We start from the raw sequence: 17,962 nt of genomic DNA on the forward strand, positions 1-17,962 counted from the left end.
TGTTTCTGTGTATATTTTTGCCACCTCAGAAATGGCTTGACTGGTTATCATCAAACAGTCTTTCAATTTAATGATATTCAAACTTCCAAAGCAGAATTATTTTGGGTTTGAATGAGATGCATTCAAAAGCAGGTGTAAAGTGGAAAGGTAAAAAGAGATCAGGAAACTTCTGAATTCACTGTACTGAAAGCTCTTAATAGATTGTCTAGCTACAGAAGAGGTTTTGTAGCCTGCCTATAGTTCCTGTAGCTTGTTTACTACAGTATTTTTTGGAAATATTCATGTGCATTACGCTTCCACTGACATGCTGTTTGCTCCACTTTATTACCAGTAACTTCCGCTTCACTACATCTGATTGAAGCATATTTACATAATATTTTTGTAGTGAGCTCGTTTTGAGTGAATATAATCTCTCTCCCTAAAAGCAGCAATATTATCTGATTTAGGTTTATACTGTTTTTTTTTCCCGTCTGAAATTACAGACAAATAAATACACTTTAAAAATGTTTTGAAGAAGGTTGCTGAATTTTTTTCCTCTCCTTTTTGGATCCTGATTCTAAAATCAGATGCACACAGAGAACAGCAGGTGGACCGACTGACAGAATTCATGCAGCGATCTGAAGAATGTGACTTCAGCATGGAAATGACTTTAAATTTGAGCCTGAGATGTGCTGAAATTATCTCCATGCTCGTTGGGTAGTCATTTTCTGAGAGAAAAATAGCAAGGAGGAGATCAATGGCATCTCATCTAACTTGACATGTGAGAGAGTTATTATCTTCAGGTGAATATAAACATAAGACGAAACCCTCGAAGCACATCCAGTCCTTCCCTAGCTCTTTATGACTGTGGTAGCAGTTATGAAAGCCAGTGATTTATCTTTCACTTGCAAGTGTATGATAGGAAAACTTTAGAGAGTGAGAGATGAGTCATTACAGGCTCAGGAGTTTCTTCACAGAATTTGAAATAAACTTCTAGAAGTTGAGGCTGTCAGCCTGGAGAATGAATCTTGAATTTTAGATGCTTGAATCTTTTGCCTTCAGCTGTATCGGATCCTTTTTATTGATTATACTTGTGAGTTGGTCACAAAGGGCCCGGTTCTTTGCCTGATTGCACCCTTCTAATAGACTACAGTGATTCACTGGTGAAACCAGTGATTTTACTGGTTTTAGGATCTTGGAAAGTGTGTCCCAATTTACCTTCTCATTCAAGTTTATCTTTTCATACAGGGCAATCTGATAGCTGAAAAGTCAGTATCAAAGGAATCTTATTTTCCTGTTAAAATAATTCTTGTGATTTGTTATTCATGAATACTTAGAAATATTGTATATGTCGTGCAGATGTACATTGATTTTGTAGTCCTGGAAAATTAGGATCTTACTATTGGTGTTACTAATTTAACACTTTCATACTAGTAATTGTTTTCATAAATTCTTCAGGTGAAGCTGACGTATCAAACTTGTGTTTCAAAATCTTAAAACCTCATTTGTGCAAACTGGCAAAGAGTACTGGAAGTAGCATAGACCCTTGCCTCCTGTCTGAACATTGTTCCTGTGGGATGGGTTTGATCTCAGTTCAGGTGTTTTCTGTTGGGTTATCAGATGTTAATTGTGTTAGAACTGCACCTAAGTCATTCTGTATTTGTTGAATATCTGTGGTGACAAGTAAATAATATGGAGATGACAGCGTTAGGGGCATTTTCAACTTGGATGTTATGTTCAACGTGTTATCTATGTTACATGTGGATGTTAGGCAGGGGTTTCCCATCTAACTCTGTGTCTTTTGTGCCATGGAAATCACAACCCCCTTTGCTCTTTGTAGAAAACCAAAAGAATAACAGCTACTTTTTGTTTCTATCTTGTGCTTGAACTTTCTTAGGAAGCAGTTATTCAGGCATTTAAAGACACCCAGGGCTGGACTAGTTGCATTGTAAGTCACAGGACTGACTAGACTTTTAGTCTGCTGAAGAAGACTGCACACATCAAGTCTAAGCAACTTACACAGTAAGAAAGCTGCATCATAGCTTCACAGGAGATGTTTGTCATTGCAAACAACTCACTCTAGACCTCTTGATGGTGTTAAAGGCAATGATAAACACCTCTTGTACTGGAAGCTGTGAAATGTTCTTGTATGTACCAGCCTTAACATCTCAGGCTTTGGGTCCTTTTCAACCATCTTCCACTCCAATACAGGTGGTTCATTTTCAGTGGTAACAGTGAGCACAAATTCAGCATTTTGCCAAGACAGACTCTAACAGGTAGAGTGGTGCAAGTGATCTTGAAAATAGTATATGCTAAACCTGCGCATCAGAAACTTACCTTGTCTTGTGGTCTAGCAAGGAAAGAGGCTTATTTGTTTGCTTGGATGTTTTCCTGGTTTGGTCAAGGATTTCTAGAAAGAAGGAGCTGAACCTAAAGTGTGTTTTCCACTCTGTTTTGAACTGCTTAAGTGTCTGATTTTCAGGAAATATTTTATTTTCTCTACAAGCATGTTAATATTGACTACTGTACAGGGATAGAGCCTCAGTTGTTGCAAATACAGTTGATTATAGATTCATATGCAATTTTTGCAGAAATATGAGGTGTTTTAGTCTCCATGGGTGTGACCACAAAGAGGACTTTCATGCAGCCTGAAACCAGCGTAGTTTTTAACTTGTGGAAAACATATCGCAGTTACATAGTTGGGATAGGGCCAGTTATGGGGACATGCCAAATAGTATAATGTGTTTGGCTACTTTATCATGCACAAAACAATAATATGATCAAAGAAAGTTGATGATGAAGTTGCATGATAGGGCAGACAATTAGGGAGATTTGTTTGGGTTTTGACCAAGAATTAAAACATTTCTCATTCTGCAATCATATTCAAAATAGCTGGCCTTCCCTAGCCAAAAATGTTTCCTTTGAATTGTCAGGCAGTAGGAATGGAGCTTTTCCTGTTGCCCTGTGGTTGTGTTTAGGGCTGTGATCCCAAAAGCATCTCTCTGAAGGGTAATTAGCAGCAGAACTGCAGATAGCAGTTGGCCCCAGGCTGTCACATTCTTATCAGAAGAAAACACGTACGGTAGTATGGTATGTAAAGCATGAGTACAGCCATAGTTGTTTGCACAAAGATCATCTTTGCATTTGGTGCAGCCAGCCCCCTTTCTAATAAAGAATATACAAGTCAATTTTTTTAATACATATTTAGTTATGAGGTAGTAGGGAAATACAAAGGATACAGCTGCTTGAAGGATGGGTGAAGAGTGTCCCCAAGGAAATGATATGGCTGGTTTATTTCACGTAGTTCAGACATTGCTGCTAACTGGCCAGTACAGTTTATTTGAAATAAAATTTCATCCCTTACCAAGTGAGTGTAACATATTTGCTTAGAGGAAAATTCTAAATTAACATAGAAGCAAAATCTAAGAAATGCCAAGGACCTCCAGTTCCCAGTGTAGTGCTTAGTGCCCATCAGAGTTGAGCCTTACTGCAAAAAAATTGCTACCAGTTGCAGTAAGCCCACCCTTATCAAAATAAGCAAAAATGTTATCATCTGTTTCCTCAGATCATCTCATGCTGCTGCAAGACTAGTTTTGTTGAGCACGTTTCCAAATGGAAGTAACATAAGTTCATCCCTTAAAATGAGGTCATCGCCTCCCCCCACAACAAATGTGTGGCATGGTTAGCATCTTTTTGTTGGGACTCAAGCCAGAATGCATCCTGCTCCGACACAATGGGAACCTGCTGGGGGTTTCCCTTCACAACAGCTACTGTTAAAGATGGAGTGAAAAACAAAACCCTGCTCCCAATGTGAAAAAAGGACCGGATTTTTAATCTGAAAAAGAAGCCACTGTAAGCAGAACACAAAGGAAAGAGAGATGAGCATAATAAAAATACCATCAGTATGGGAGGGGGCCTGTGCTTGTTGAGAATAATAGCTTTGCACTTTTGAGGCTAAATAATACTTATTCTCTGTTTTCTGAGAGGACCTTCTCTAGTCCCGTGGAAAAGCCAGGCCAGACCCTTGGTCGACAGAGTGCAAATTTCATGATAGTTTTTGTCTTTATGCTATAAATAGTCTCTTACTTCACTAGGAGCACTTGGAGAAAAAGATAGTGAATATGTATTTGCTAGTGTGAGTCAGCATCAGCATTTTGTTTTAAAATGGAGTCTTAAGGTAACATCCCAGTGACTTAGGAGTTAGTCTTTCCTGTAATAGAAATGTTTTTACCTCATGTAGCTTTTCCTCAAAATGGGGAAACAATTCTCAGGTCTTACCCCTGCACATCACAGGCTCTGCCGTACATCATGTGGTGGGACTAGAAGACCTTAAGGGTAAAGAAGGGTTGGGAAATGGAGTACTGCTACCAGCACAGCTTCTTCAGCCTCATCCCTTTCCAGAGATGTCTCTGGGATGAAGGCTGTTGAAATGAGCTCCAGACTAGAAAACCTGTTGTGGGCTGCAGGCAGCCCGCAGTCTGCAAGCTCATCAGCCTGCTGTACGTTAGAGAATTGAATTTTTATAGCATAGTACATAAAAGGGAAATACACAAATTTAAAAGAAATATATATTGCATAAAAACTGCATTCATTAGCCAATCATCTGCATCTATGCATTTCTTAAAACTAGAAATAGTCCCTTTTTCTTTCAAGAAAATATGGGGGGAGAGGGGAGAATTCATACCATCTGTGAAGAAAAAGCTTGATATTATGCATGCATTAGTACTGGTACTCTCGTAAATCCACTGTTCATTAAATGTTGTCTGAATAGCCATTCCAGAACTAAACACTGTGCACGGGATCTGAGGTCTGTCTCTCCAAGAATTAAAATGCTTGTAAGAATCTTGATTTTTAATTTGAGTCTGGATATAGAGATTGAAAAGTTATCATCCCCAGGGAGCACAAGAGGGAGCAGGGAAAGGTTTTGGGGACACAGCCTGACAACAGGGACCCTGTGCAAATGCACAGGAAGGGTTGCAATCTTTGTGGCTGACTGCAAGAACATCTAATATTCAGGGTGCTTTGATGTATGTCCCATGCCTGTTGTCCTCTTTGATTCTCACTGTCTTGACAAATATAAAAGTCAATTTTTGTCTTCATATTGGGATTGATCACAAAAAAATAAAAAAGAAAGAAAGAAAGGGATCTGAATAGATTGCTAGCATACAGGATGCCTCCCTCAGGAATATTGAGGTTTAAGTAATTAGTATGGGAGAAAATTTTTATTAGGTCTGTTAAGGGAATGTCCTGTAGATGTGCCCTCTGTGTGGGGTTTGTCTTTCGGACAACTAGCGTGGAAGGTGGAAGTGGGTATATCGAGAATAGTTACCCCCAGAGGGAGCACCTACCTGCGTGGGTGTCCTGAGCGATGGCTGGAAACCTAAAATCCTGTTTTCCCCTACTGTATTTTTTAATGCATTTGATATAGCAGGTCCTTGATCTGTCTTTGACAGGGGATTCCAGGCATGATAGCAATCCAGATAAATAATTAACATTATTGTTATGCTTGTTTGATCTTTTAAATCCTTCAGTGATTTGAGCCTAGGCTCTGATGCTGCTCCTGTCTCTGCAACACAGAGGCAATTACAGGCTCTATCAGGGACTCCAGGAGGCTTTGTTTTAAACAAAACAGCGCCAATTGGAAATGGCTTTTTTCTACCCTATTGTGGTATTTAAAAAAAATAATTTAAGCTTAAAATAGAAATGTAAAGTTGAGAAAACTTTACATTCAGAAATGTGAAAGTTTTGGTTTGATGTTTTTGGTCGATTTGTACTGACCCCTCTGTTTAGCTTTTGTAAAGTTGGATAGTGTTCATTGGTTCTTCTGGGTTTTGGGAGAGGAATATCTTAAGAACAAGGGTATTCAAGGCATTGTGCAATGTAGAAAAAGCTTGAAAGTCTATTCTTTATCTGAGCAGGTCTGAAGTAATGCCTTAGTCATAAGGAAGGTAGAAGCTGGTGATGCTACTTTTCCAGAGGCTGGAATTGCTTTTGGTTTCCAAAGATGTTGGCTCTCTCTTCTCTCTAATGTTATGGCATGTTTCTGCTTATGGCAGAGACTGTTAACGGATGGAGAGAATCCCAGAAGCCCCCTTGAACTTTTTGCACAGTTGTACATCCTCAGTCTGTTATCCCTCTGTGCAAATCACAAAATCTCTATGCATGATGGCTCAGAAAGGGTGAGTTAACCCAGTCTGAGGGCTGGGGCGCTTTAGCCAAGGTCAGGAAAAAAGGTGTTCCCCCTTCTCAGTGCACAGGGATGTGTTACACCCTGGCTGCTAAGGGAGCTCCTGCAGTTTCACACACTAGCTCATATCATGTTCAAGTAACTGGAAACCAGTAAGGTGGAAACTGGAAGTGCCAACTCAGATCAGCTGAAGTGTGGGAGAGTTTGTGTTATCCCCGGTGTGCTGTTAAACGGCAGCTTCTCTGGCTGCTTCCTAGTTGCCGTTGCAGTGCCTGCACATGTCAGTGCTGCTTTTTCTGTATGGTGCCCCTCATGCTGGGAGCCAGTCCCTGGCTGGGCGGTGAGAGTCCAGGCTGACAGGTGAGCAGGGCGCTGTGCCCTGCACCCCACCAGCCCCGCCACTCGGGTGGCAACCTGGCTGCTGGTGTCAGTGATGTTTCTGGACAGTTTGGGCAAAAGGAGTGAGTTGTCAGTGGTGAGTGGCAAAGGAGGACACGCTGTTTGCTTGAGGGATTTCAGGAAGATTTGTGTATCACTTAGCAGCACCTGAGCTAGCTCGATTTGAAATATTTTTGTATGTCCCCAGGCTGGAAGTGTGACCTAACCTCTGTCCTTCCTCCTGTTAGCAAGCATTTCCAAGAGAAGTCCTTAAAAGACATAAGGTTTGCTCTCCCTCTCCAGTGAAACAGCAGTTAGCTATTAATATGAATATCAGCTATTTATCACTCCTCCTGCCTCCCCCCCCCCCCACCCCCCGGCCTTTTGTTTGAGCAAATAGGAAGGTTTAAATGTTCCTGAGTATGAGCAGTGTTTCTTGTCTGGCATGCATTAATGTGACCGGCGGGAGCTGATTTTCCATAGCAAGCTGCTCGGGTACATCCCTTCCCTGCCCAGCAGCAGCTGTAAACAGCGGATGTTAATTACTGTCCACCTGCTGACTGTGCCAAACAGACATGCCATTACACTGTGACAAAAAAGGCTCCCGGTCTATTAAGTCCTCCCTCATACCTTTGGTAATGCTGATAAAATGCTGACCTGTTTTTTACCCCAGTGGCTGCCGTTGCTAAGCACTGAGAATATGACCTGTCTCCTGTAATAATCTGCATTGCACAGTTCAGATGATCTTCCCAATGAAAGTGTTTTACTGCACCTCTCAAGGCAGCTGTTCTTCCCCGTAGTCTTTACAGTTCTGACCATGTAGTTTGTAGCAGCACCTTGTTTTTAATTGAGCCTGATTAAACATCGGTATTTGGGGCTGTTTTGTTGGAAGCACATTGCAGAAATTGATTTGTAATGATCAGCATGGCGTGCTTGGAAAATAATGATTAAGAGCAGGGAAGCTAGTAACTTACCATCGCAAAGTGGAATGCCGTGTGTGCAAAACTCGAGAGAAAATGAAGAGTCCATAAGCAATGGTTCTCTCCTTGGAAGAGAGAGCCTGTTATATTGAAGGTACTAGTAAAATAGTCCTGTAGCTTGTACTGGTACAAAGAAGAAAGCAGATTTCATACCGACTTACCATTTTGCTGTCATTATGCCCAACATCACTTCATCTTACACATGAAGGTGACTTCAGATGGGCTTGAAGCAATGCTTGAACAGAACATCCAGTTTGCAGTGGCTACATTGACAGCAGAGGGGAAAAGTCTATAGCAAATCCAGAAAATGGGGAATGAAAAAAAAATTGAGCGCTGGATAAGTAACTGAGCTTTGGTGCCAGGGTGTTTTGTATTTCTCTCAGCAGTTACTGCCTTTAATTTTTTCTCTGAAGGTAATTCTTGCACCATTTTAAAACCTTAAAGGATCATAAAGGACTTAAAGTTGTAGTGGTGTGTGCCTGTGATGAAATGATACTGAGGGGAAAAGAAGAAAAGAATTCCTGTTACACTAATGGAGAAGAGGGCACAAAAAAATTGCATTGACTGCCCAAGATGCCAGGGGAAGCCATGGCACAGATAAAACCAGATTATACGATTTGTCCCTCTTGAAAGCTAACCCAGTTCATTCCACTTGCTCCAAGGCAGGATCAGCATTATCTAAACCGTCCTTGGTGGATATTTGCATAACTTGTTGTTGAAACCCTCCAGGGACAGGAATTACTTTCAGTGATCTCTTTCATGACTTAACCATCCTTTCTGCCATCCTCACATTCAAGCTGAAGTCATCATAAAGCAAATTTGCACAGCTATCTTTAAAGCAAGATCTGGAAAAAAGTAAAATGCTGTTTAGATAATGACACTGTACCTAGGGATTTATGGCTACTTCACTGAATGTGAACAGATACTGTAAATAAAATGAGGGAGGATGGGGAAAATAAAACAAAATGTAACCAGACATTAGATTGTAAAATGCTTTAATTTGTAGAACCGTGTTTTTTCATTCAGGTAGCCTAGTCCTTCAACGTTGAGTATTTTGGATTTTTTCTAAATCTATCGTGAGATCTCACAGTAGTGGTCTGGTCTGTTCAGCTTGGACATTAAAGGTGGTGTGGCATTTTTGGAAAGAGCAGAGTGGTTTCTATGGAGTCCTGTCCTGAGCTTTACCATGTTTGTCTTCCATGCTGGGTACCAGATGTGTCCCTGGCTACTAGCCTTGCACGTTAGACAGTGCTACATAATTCACATTTATATATAAAGTCAAATCTTGTGTTGCCTAGTCAGGCGGACAGCCTATTTACACCAGAGGGAGTTTGCATAAACAAGGAGGACAGGATTTGACCCATATTTGATAAGGCAGTTTGGGATCTTTTCATGTCCAGTTAAATGTATGTACAATATGTTGTGTCCTGGGTAACTTGTTTGCCGATGGAATATATTTTTATATTGTGCTGTAATTTCTAATGGGAGTTTTCCTTTTTTCTTGTAGTCTGACACAAATGCAAGTTACCTGAGAGCTGCTCGGGCTGGCAACTTGGAAAAGGCTCTCGACTACTTAAAAAGTGGAGTGGACATCAACATTTCAAATCAGGTTGAAGAATATTTTGATTATATTTGCTGCATAAATGCCTTTCTCACTATTTCTCAAATCTGTCTTTATATTTGCACTTCATGTCAGTGATAACTTACGTGTTTTTTGATGGCCATGTTTACATACTTTATCCAATTAAAGCTTTTATCGTAACCCCTTACCAAGACATCGTTTTACTTCCACTTGGAGAATGTTGTGCTATTTGACGTTATCTTTCATTCCATTTGTATTACATCAGATCATGGAACAGCATACAAAATTGGAGACCCCAGAGCTAGTATATCCTGACTTAATTCATACTCTTTCCTTGTAATCTAGTTTTTGTAAAATTTACATAAGAATAGTTTTTGGAAGCAGTCCTCTCACTGGGATATAATAATTTGTCTCCTGATCTGTTGTTTGCTATGCTGGAAAACCTTTGCCAGTCTTTTCCATTGCTTTTCTTTTTTCCTCCTCTCTCTTTTTTTTTTTTATTTATTTATTTATTTATTTTTTTTAAACAGAATGGGTTGAATGCTCTCCATCTCGCTTCCAAAGAAGGGCACGTAGAAGTTGTCTCTGAACTGATACAGCGAGGTGCCAGTGTGGATGCAGCAACAAAGGTCAGTCAGGCCTATCTAAATTGTTCTCTTGTTCACACTGATGGCACGGGAACAAAGTGTCGGCCAACAGATTACAGACATTACTGCAGCAGTAATTGCCCATTTTCCACTGGTGAAGTGGTCTCAACAATTGTTTAATAGAAACCTTTTAGATGATAGTAAATGTCACAGATTACTAGGGATAAGATTTACTGAACAAATTGTAGATTCCTGTCTTGGTTTCTGTCCACGTCTTCTAGAATAACTTACCCATTAGAAGTACTCAGTGGGAGTATTTTATTGCAAGAAATACTATATTTTAAAGTGGAATGTGTTCTTGATAGTATTGTCATATATTCAAGTTTGAGTTTTGTACTCTTTTCAAATATTACTGTCTCTCATTTCAGAAAGGAAACACAGCATTGCACATAGCATCCCTCGCTGGACAAGCAGAAGTAGTCAAAGTGTTGGTTACAAATCGGGCCAATGTCAATGCACAGTCTCAGGTAAAGTAATATTTATCCATTTGCTACTATCAAAAACTTTTCTGACATTAAAATTCTTCTCCCCTTATAGACTCTAATATTAGTAAGCATATTTGGTAGATCTCATTGTATTAATGCTGGCTTCTGAAAATAGAGTTTGATAGAGTCAGTAAGATGAATGTAATCCTGCTAACATTAAAAAAAAACATTCTTTGTTGACTGTTCCACCCACATAGGTAACTGACAACAGGTGCAAGGACAAAGTTTAAACACATAGCTACCATCTTATTACTGAAACAGGCATTTTAGTGAGTGTAGTGCTGAATTCATTCCCACCTTGTAACTCAACATACAATTAAAACTTTAAATGCTTCCAGCTCTCCCCCTTCTGCTCTACCCCTTGTCAGGTGGTCAGAGTATACCATGGACACATCAAGTCTTGTCTTCCCCCATAGGCATGACAGTGCAGTGAAATGCCAGATTGTGTTCAGGTTTTTTCCCACATGGGATGTCAACCATCACTTGGGATTAACTCCGAGTAGCCGACCTCATTCATCAACAGAGAAAACACAGAAATAACATCTCTGTTTTAAGTTGTCCTGAAGCCACACGGATGCACCCCCTGGAGATGGAGAAAGTGGAGGCACATCCAGGGGTGTTTGCAGGATACTGGAAGTGGTTGTGTAACAGGCAGCACAGCAAAGCATTTACCTTTCAGCTTTAGATCTGCCCTCCAGTGTCCTACGAGCTGCTAATTGTTACACAGTCAGAAGAGATACCGATAGAACAGGAGTGGGAGAGACCGTGTTCAAATGAAAGGGATCCTGTTTCACATAATTCAGTGTCTCAGGCTTAATAGAGCTCATCCCTTTTCCTTGTACAAGGAGGTACTGCAAGCATATGCAGAGCTTTTAAGTTTGGTCAAGTCCTTTGAATGAATATTTAGGTCAATTATAGAAAATGTGAAATAAGGGAAAACAGTGCTGGTGTTAAGAGCAAAGAAGCAAAATGAAATAGAGGAAAAACTCTGGCTCAAAAAAATTGTCTAAATCACAGGTTTTTGAAAGCTGAGTGGCTGTGCCATAGGAAGTGTCCCTGCATGCTTGCTCCATTCCTGATATCCCTGCTCAGGGCCTGCCTGGCAGACAGTGTCAGAGAAAGTGGATCAGATTAGGAGACGGTCTTCTCATCTAGCCCAGTATTGCCATTTTTCTGTATTACAAAGATGTGGGCTTGATAGAAAATGTTTGATAAAAAGGGAAATTTAAAAATGTACGTTTTAAAGAAATGTGTTTTTTTTAATGATCTCTCAAATAATATGAACAGAATGTTAGTTATTTTTGATCTGTATTCCATGTTTTCTTCACCTGCACAAAGAAAATAGGCTACTCTGTTCTCCTTTCTTATTCTTTTATGGTAGCTAGATACAGCAATATTTAGTTCCAGGCATTATATAATTTGAATTTAAAGGGACAACAACAACAACAAAGTAGTTTTAAATACAATCTTCCATGATTGTTAAGAAGTAAAACAAAGCAGAAATATTTCTAGTGTTTTTCCTGTTAAAGAAATTAAGATGACTGAAAGGATCTTTTCTGCTTGTGTTTGAGAACTTGTGTATTCAGCCCTAAAACTAAAAATAATCTGAGATTGTAAACATCTTATATAACTGCATTGTCCATACACCCTAAGGTTTTTCCACGTTAACCTTATTTTGCTAACGTATGAGAAATAAAAATTTCCCCTCCTCCCCCCACCCCATTATGGATGCCTTTGCTGTCTTTGCTTGAGACACATGTATATTGGCCATTCCACACCAACACCCGGCAGTGAGATACTCCAGTTGCGATTGGTCTTTTTGGGAGGTTCCTGGAGCTCCCTGTTACCACACTGCCCCTGGACCAGCTTTGTCCGTGGCACTGAGCATCACTTGAGCCTTCCTAAAGCTTAGAATAAATTTCTGCTGAATTTGGCATACCCACAGAGAGACTACCCAAAGATTTTTGGTTTGTTTTGTTTTTGATGCTGACCCTGTTTTCTGTGAGTTTGGCTTTATCTCCTCTTCCCTTGAAGGTAACAGCTCTACCCCGCTCACAGTACCAGTGGTAGGGATGTAAGGCCTTCTTCAACCAAATCTTCCTGTCCTTAAAAAAAAAAAAAAAAAAAGTGAATTTTTACTGAGTCTGAATTTTGTGCCTTTTCTAAGGGCTATTTATTACTATTGAAGACAAAATGCTTTCCTTAGGCTTGTGGCTCTCTGGCAATTTCAGCCCCTTTTTAAAGAGAGAAGAAAAAGCAAAGTATGGGGGGAAAGGTGTGGAAAACCCTACAATAATTTAACATAGGAGAAAAGGTTCTGCTCTGCCTCCAAATGCTAATAATACTTGGTTCCGAGAATTTTTGCCTATTAATTACTTTCTGAAACTAATAATTAGGAATTGTTTCCTGCTTCCTTTCTAAATGCAAATGTTTGAAACTAAAAAAATTAATCTTTGTTTCCAGCTGAGTTAGTAAATAGATATTGAGTATGCCATGAAACGACAGGGAAAAATGCCAGACTCTGCTGTTCGCTATGATAATAACCTGTAGTGTGACACATTAGGTACCTTAGCAAGAGCTTTCTGTCTTCTTTTGTTTTCGTTAAGCAGAATTTTGACTGTACAGTAACTAAGCCATTAGGCCTTGGTTCTGGGGAGTGCATTAACACATTGCTAACTTCAGGCTTTGGCTCCGGTAGGACTTCAGCGCCTGCTTTATGCTTGTGGTGATGCTTTCCTGAATAGAGACCAAATTATCAAAATACTGGAACAGCAACAGACCTTGCAGCCTGCGCAAGCCTTGTAAACATGTGGCTTCACAGCTGCTCAGTGTCTTGTTGATGGTAAAGTTCCTCTTGGATCAAACATCCAGTTCATGCCATTTCCTCTCCAACTGTCCTTTCTTCTGACCTCCTATTTGTCTCTGCTGCCAGTGAAGCCTGCACGCTCGGCCTCAGGTCACCTGCGCTCTCCTGCGTGCTTTGTGTTGGACGCATGCCCTGCAACTCTACCCTGTTGCTGTGAGTCAGATGTCTCTCAGCTGTTTTCACTGTGACTACTATAACTCAGCCGAAATTCACTATAGGTCTTAGGCTACGGTTTCCCTTCATCTCTCTGGAGCCCAGGATGTTGATATTTTTTCTTTGATGCAAATATATGGCCAAACTCTTCTCAGCTCATCTCTGTTTGGCTTCATCGTTTTCCTTCAAAATCTAGGTCAATCTCCTTTGTAACTCTTCTTGCTGAATTGCTGGGCTGCTCCCCTTGTGCCTTCCACCCTGCCAAAATGCCTGCCCTGGCCACGTTGCAGATGTGAGAGTGCTGATATTCTCAGCCAAACCCAGTCATATGGAAGCACTTCCTGAACTTTTCTGTTATTTCATAGAATCATAGAATGGTTTGGGTTGGAAGGGACCTTAAAGACCATCTAGTTCCAACCCCCCTGCCACAGGCAGGGACACCTTTCCACTAGAGCAGGTTGCTCAAAGCCCCATCTAATCTGGCCTTAAACATGGCCAGGGAGGGGGCATCCACAACTTCTCTGGGCAACCTGTTCCTGTATCTCACCACCCTCACAGTAAAGAATTTCTTCGGAAGATCTAATCTAAATCTCCCTTCTTTCAGTTTAAAACCGTTCCCCCTCATCCTGTCACTACATGCCCTTGTTAAAAGTCCCTCTCCCGCTTTCCTGTTAGGCCCCCTTCAGGTACTGGAAGGCTGCTATGAGGTCTCCCCAGAGCCTTCTCTTCTCCAGGCTGAAGAGCCCCAACTCTCTCAGCCTGTCTTCATAGGAGAGATGCTCCAGCCCTCTGATCATCTTCGTGGCCCTCCTCTGGACTCCCTCCAACAGCTCCATGTCCTTCTCATGTTGGGGCCCCCAGAGCTGGACGCAGTACTTGCGGTCTCACAAAAGCGGAGTAGAGGGGCAGAATCACCTGCATTGACCTGCTGGCCACAATATTTAAACCAGATGAAATCTCTCTTTTGTTTTACCTGTTATTTTTAACTATTCCTTACCTCCTATTTTATTTTGTATTTCCTTTCCTCCTTGTGCTGCCCACTCTCTAGAGTAATCATCAGAAGTGGTGTGTGGTAGAGTGAGAAGTCTGGGTGGATCTTAGGAGGGAGCAGTTGAAGAGGGAAGCTGCTGCCCCCATTGCAGCTGACTCTGTGTGAAGTTTACTTAAGAGAAGTCTGAGGTTCACAGAAGTCCCAATGGCATGAGATCTGGAAGATAGTGAGAAGAAAGACAGGGCCCTGACAGAGCCCACTGAAACCTTAGTGACCTCCTGGCCAAAATGTTTAATGGCATCATCACCCATGCTGGTACCATAAGGAAAGGGATCAGGCACAATATAGCAGTGGTAGGTCTGACAGAGTAACGCTGGAGTACTAAGGGTAAAAACATGCATCATGATAGATCAGAGGAGAAAGAGATTGTTGTTCTTATTGATGGTGCTGCTTTCGTTCCTTCAGCAGTACGAAACTGCTCAGTCAATAGCATACGGACTTTTTAAGTTGTTACTATAAAATGTATTTACCACTAGTTCACAATTCTGTTGGACTGAGGGACATGCAGTGCTATATGAAAGCCAAACAATTTCCTGTGCAAATTAGCAACTTCTATAAATTCCTTTAGAGGTATCTCGATCCCAGGGCAGGTTTCATGACTTCATTTTACTGTTTTGGACGTCAAAGCTGTGAATTTCAGAAATGCATAGAGCAATAGTGAAAAATACATCGCCTTAATGTTAGTCCCCAAAAATTCAATTCCTGAAAGGCTGTGACCTGTATACAGTTAAGGCAAAGACAAAAGCATTGACTGTAAGAGGAAAGCACTTGCCAAAGAATGAGTTAAGCTCTGCAGCCTCTAATACTTGTATTGCATTGATTGAAATCACTCACTTAAGCGTAATTTGAGAAATGCTCTACTGTGGTCGGAAACATGGATAAACCTCTGTCTCAAACTACTGAGAACCAATGATCCTCATATCTCCTGGTGCCTCAAATATGAAGTAGCTCAGTGACCACAAGCAGGCTATGCTCAGAAGACAGCTATTTGAGGAGACAAAAGGCATAAGTAGCTGGCACAAGTGAAAAAGAAGTCAAAGCTAATGGAAAGAAGAGAAAAAATTGGAAAGTGTTCTGAAGAGTGATTGCTCTTACTTTTGTTACAGACTTGTATTTGTTTGTCCCATTTTGTGTTTCCATTGCTGTGGCTGCATTTGTCGGGAATCACAACTCATCTCTATCAAATGGCCTGTCCAGATTGAGTTTTAGTTTGACTTCACAACAGATGTAAAAGGAAGTATTCACACTTAGCTGTGGGAATTGTATATGGTCAGCTGAAAGATTCTACTGTGTCCTTTTAAATAATACTACCCTTCTCCTATCTTCACTTAAATCAAGGGAAATCATGCCATTAACTGTCATGTGAGCACATAGTTTATTTGGTTTCATCCTAATCTACATGAGTTTGGCATATCTGTGATATGTGTGTAACGTTTGTGGAGTGTTTACACTCGTGTTTTCTTATTTCAGAATGGTTTCACTCCACTGTATATGGCAGCCCAAGAAAACCACCTGGAGGTTGTTAAGTTTCTTCTTGACAATGGTGCCAGTCAAAGCCTTGCCACAGAGGTAAAAGTTTGAATTTCACATGTTATGAACAAAGTAAAATGTGCTTCGGCAGTGATTCTTGCCAGCTTATATCAAACTAGTCTTTTAAATACAAAATTAAAGACCAATAAATAGTTCTCTCTGCAAAGTGTGCTAATGAATACTGAATTATTGGCTTTTCAGCAGTTTAAACTCTTGCCATTTCTAAAATAAAAAAAGGCTTTAACTAGAAACAGGTCTAAAAATAGATATGTTCTTAGTCATAACTGGTAATCTTTCAGGTTAAGTGCTCAAACAGGGAAGCTGTGTGCAGAGTATAAAAGTTCTCTGTGCTTTCATTAAAAACAGTGAGTAATATGGAGGGAACCATAAAGCAAGAACAGCTGTCTACCTACACTTTGGAGCCAGCCCTGGCATATCAGGGAAAACACAGAGTTACTTAGTGCTTGGAGCATTTTCTGAACTGTATTTATTGCCGTGTTGATACCCTCTCCGTAGCACCTAGTTATCCCATCTGCTCCTGCAGTGATAATTTCAAGCTGCCAGAAAGATGCAAGGTCCATCCTTGTGATCTTTCTGGAAGAACACTTTTTATTTTTTGCTTTAAAAAGTAATTCTAACTCAAATAAGGTAACCTAGAAGGAAAAAAAAAAAAAGCAGATATATTAATAGTCATAAATGTACTGCATTGAGATAGGTTTTTAATCTGATGAATTTTTAGTTGTCTTAATTCCAAGATTTTGCTACCAAAAAAAAAAGAAGGGTATTTCACTGTGTGCTCTCTCTAATATTTATTAAATTATGATTGCTGTATCTGAACTGATTCCATGAAGGAAATAATGCTTATTTGAAAAAGCCCTATTTTTTGCAAAATATGAAATGCAAAATCAGTTTATTGCATCACTATACCTCATAGTATCACTGTACAATGATGTATGGATGGAATCTTTTTCTTCTCTTCTGAAGTCAGCACTGTAAAAAATTAATCACTAATGGATCCAAATTAAGTTTTCAAAACCACTAAAAATTAGTTATAACTAGAAAAGTGCATCAAAAACTACTTTCTGGAAATGCTCAAAGATATGAAAGCAAAGAAATACCAAAATGGAATATTTTAAATCTGGAAAATTAATTGAAAATTGTAGTTTTCAGAATGCTAGTTTCTATTTCTTTGTAAAAACTTGGAAACAAAGAAGTTATGGGATCCCTGGAGATGTACAACAGATTCAGACTTTTGACAATATTCTTGCCACTGTATGATTTTCTGAAAATAGAAATTTTACGATTGTGCACGGGTACATGATTCTTTTTCTTTGGTGGTATTTTTCCCTTGAGCATTGTATGTCAGTTTAGGTTGAGCTTTTCTCCAACTCAGCTTGATGATAAGGTGCAATCTAATTTTACTCATGGAGAATTCCTTTGAAGATACCAGACTACAAAACAACGTTGCCTTTCTTGCCTTATTTGTTTGTGATAGTTGTTTACGGGTGCTTTTTTATTTTCTCTTGGTCCAAGTTTTCACATAAATCTGATTTATCTTTATCTTTCTAAGTGCAAAAGCCTTTGTTATTAAGTGACTGCCACTTAGTTAAATATTCATTAAAAATAAAACACTCTAAGAAAGGTGTTTTAATCTAAATAAAAAAAACAGAACCAACTATTTTCTTTAAATTGTTTTTAGTTTTTTGGGTTTTGTTTTGTTTTTTCTGGAGTGGGCTTTGCCTTATGTTTTAAAGTGCAATTTCTAATTACAGTACTGACATCATGGTACTTGCTTGCAATTGCTTTTTGTGAGTTGTCATCTTCAGAGAGCATGTGGTGGAAATGCGTTCTTGTCAGTGCTAATATTCTTGGTTGCAGTTTGCTTGGCCTTGGTACAGTGATCTCTGCACACACTGAAATGATGGGCAACTCTCATCAGAGTTAGGAAACGGGGGGTATAGGGGATGGCAGCTGTTCTGGGACTGAAATGAAGTGCTCCCTCCCATTTGTCCACTCCTTTTCCCTAAGGAAAGGAGAAAATGTGTTCTTAGAGGTTTTTTTTAATATTATTGTTAACAGCATTTTTAGCAGAAAAGAAATCCCAGTGAGAAAAGACATTGTAGA

General features: G+C 39.9%; 1 protein-coding gene across 3 annotated transcripts in view; it reads left to right on the forward strand.

Annotated features, from left to right (window-relative positions):
- The window catches only part of ANK3 (ankyrin 3), a 311,217-nt gene that overhangs the window by 149,658 nt on the left and 143,597 nt on the right, over window positions 1-17,962 (forward strand). For all 3 annotated transcript variants that reach the window (XM_068400123.1, XM_068400124.1, XM_068400125.1), the window contains exons 2-5: window positions 9,032-9,133; window positions 9,637-9,735; window positions 10,122-10,220; window positions 15,779-15,877. In XM_068400123.1, coding sequence (XP_068256224.1) covers window positions 9,032-9,133; window positions 9,637-9,735; window positions 10,122-10,220; window positions 15,779-15,877 — 399 coding nt within the window. The remainder of the gene's footprint in view (window positions 1-9,031; window positions 9,134-9,636; window positions 9,736-10,121; window positions 10,221-15,778; window positions 15,878-17,962) is intronic.

The sequence above is a fragment of the Nyctibius grandis genome, chromosome 4, assembly GCF_013368605.1.
Source record: "Nyctibius grandis isolate bNycGra1 chromosome 4, bNycGra1.pri, whole genome shotgun sequence".
Lineage (NCBI taxonomy): Eukaryota > Metazoa > Chordata > Aves > Nyctibiiformes > Nyctibiidae > Nyctibius > Nyctibius grandis.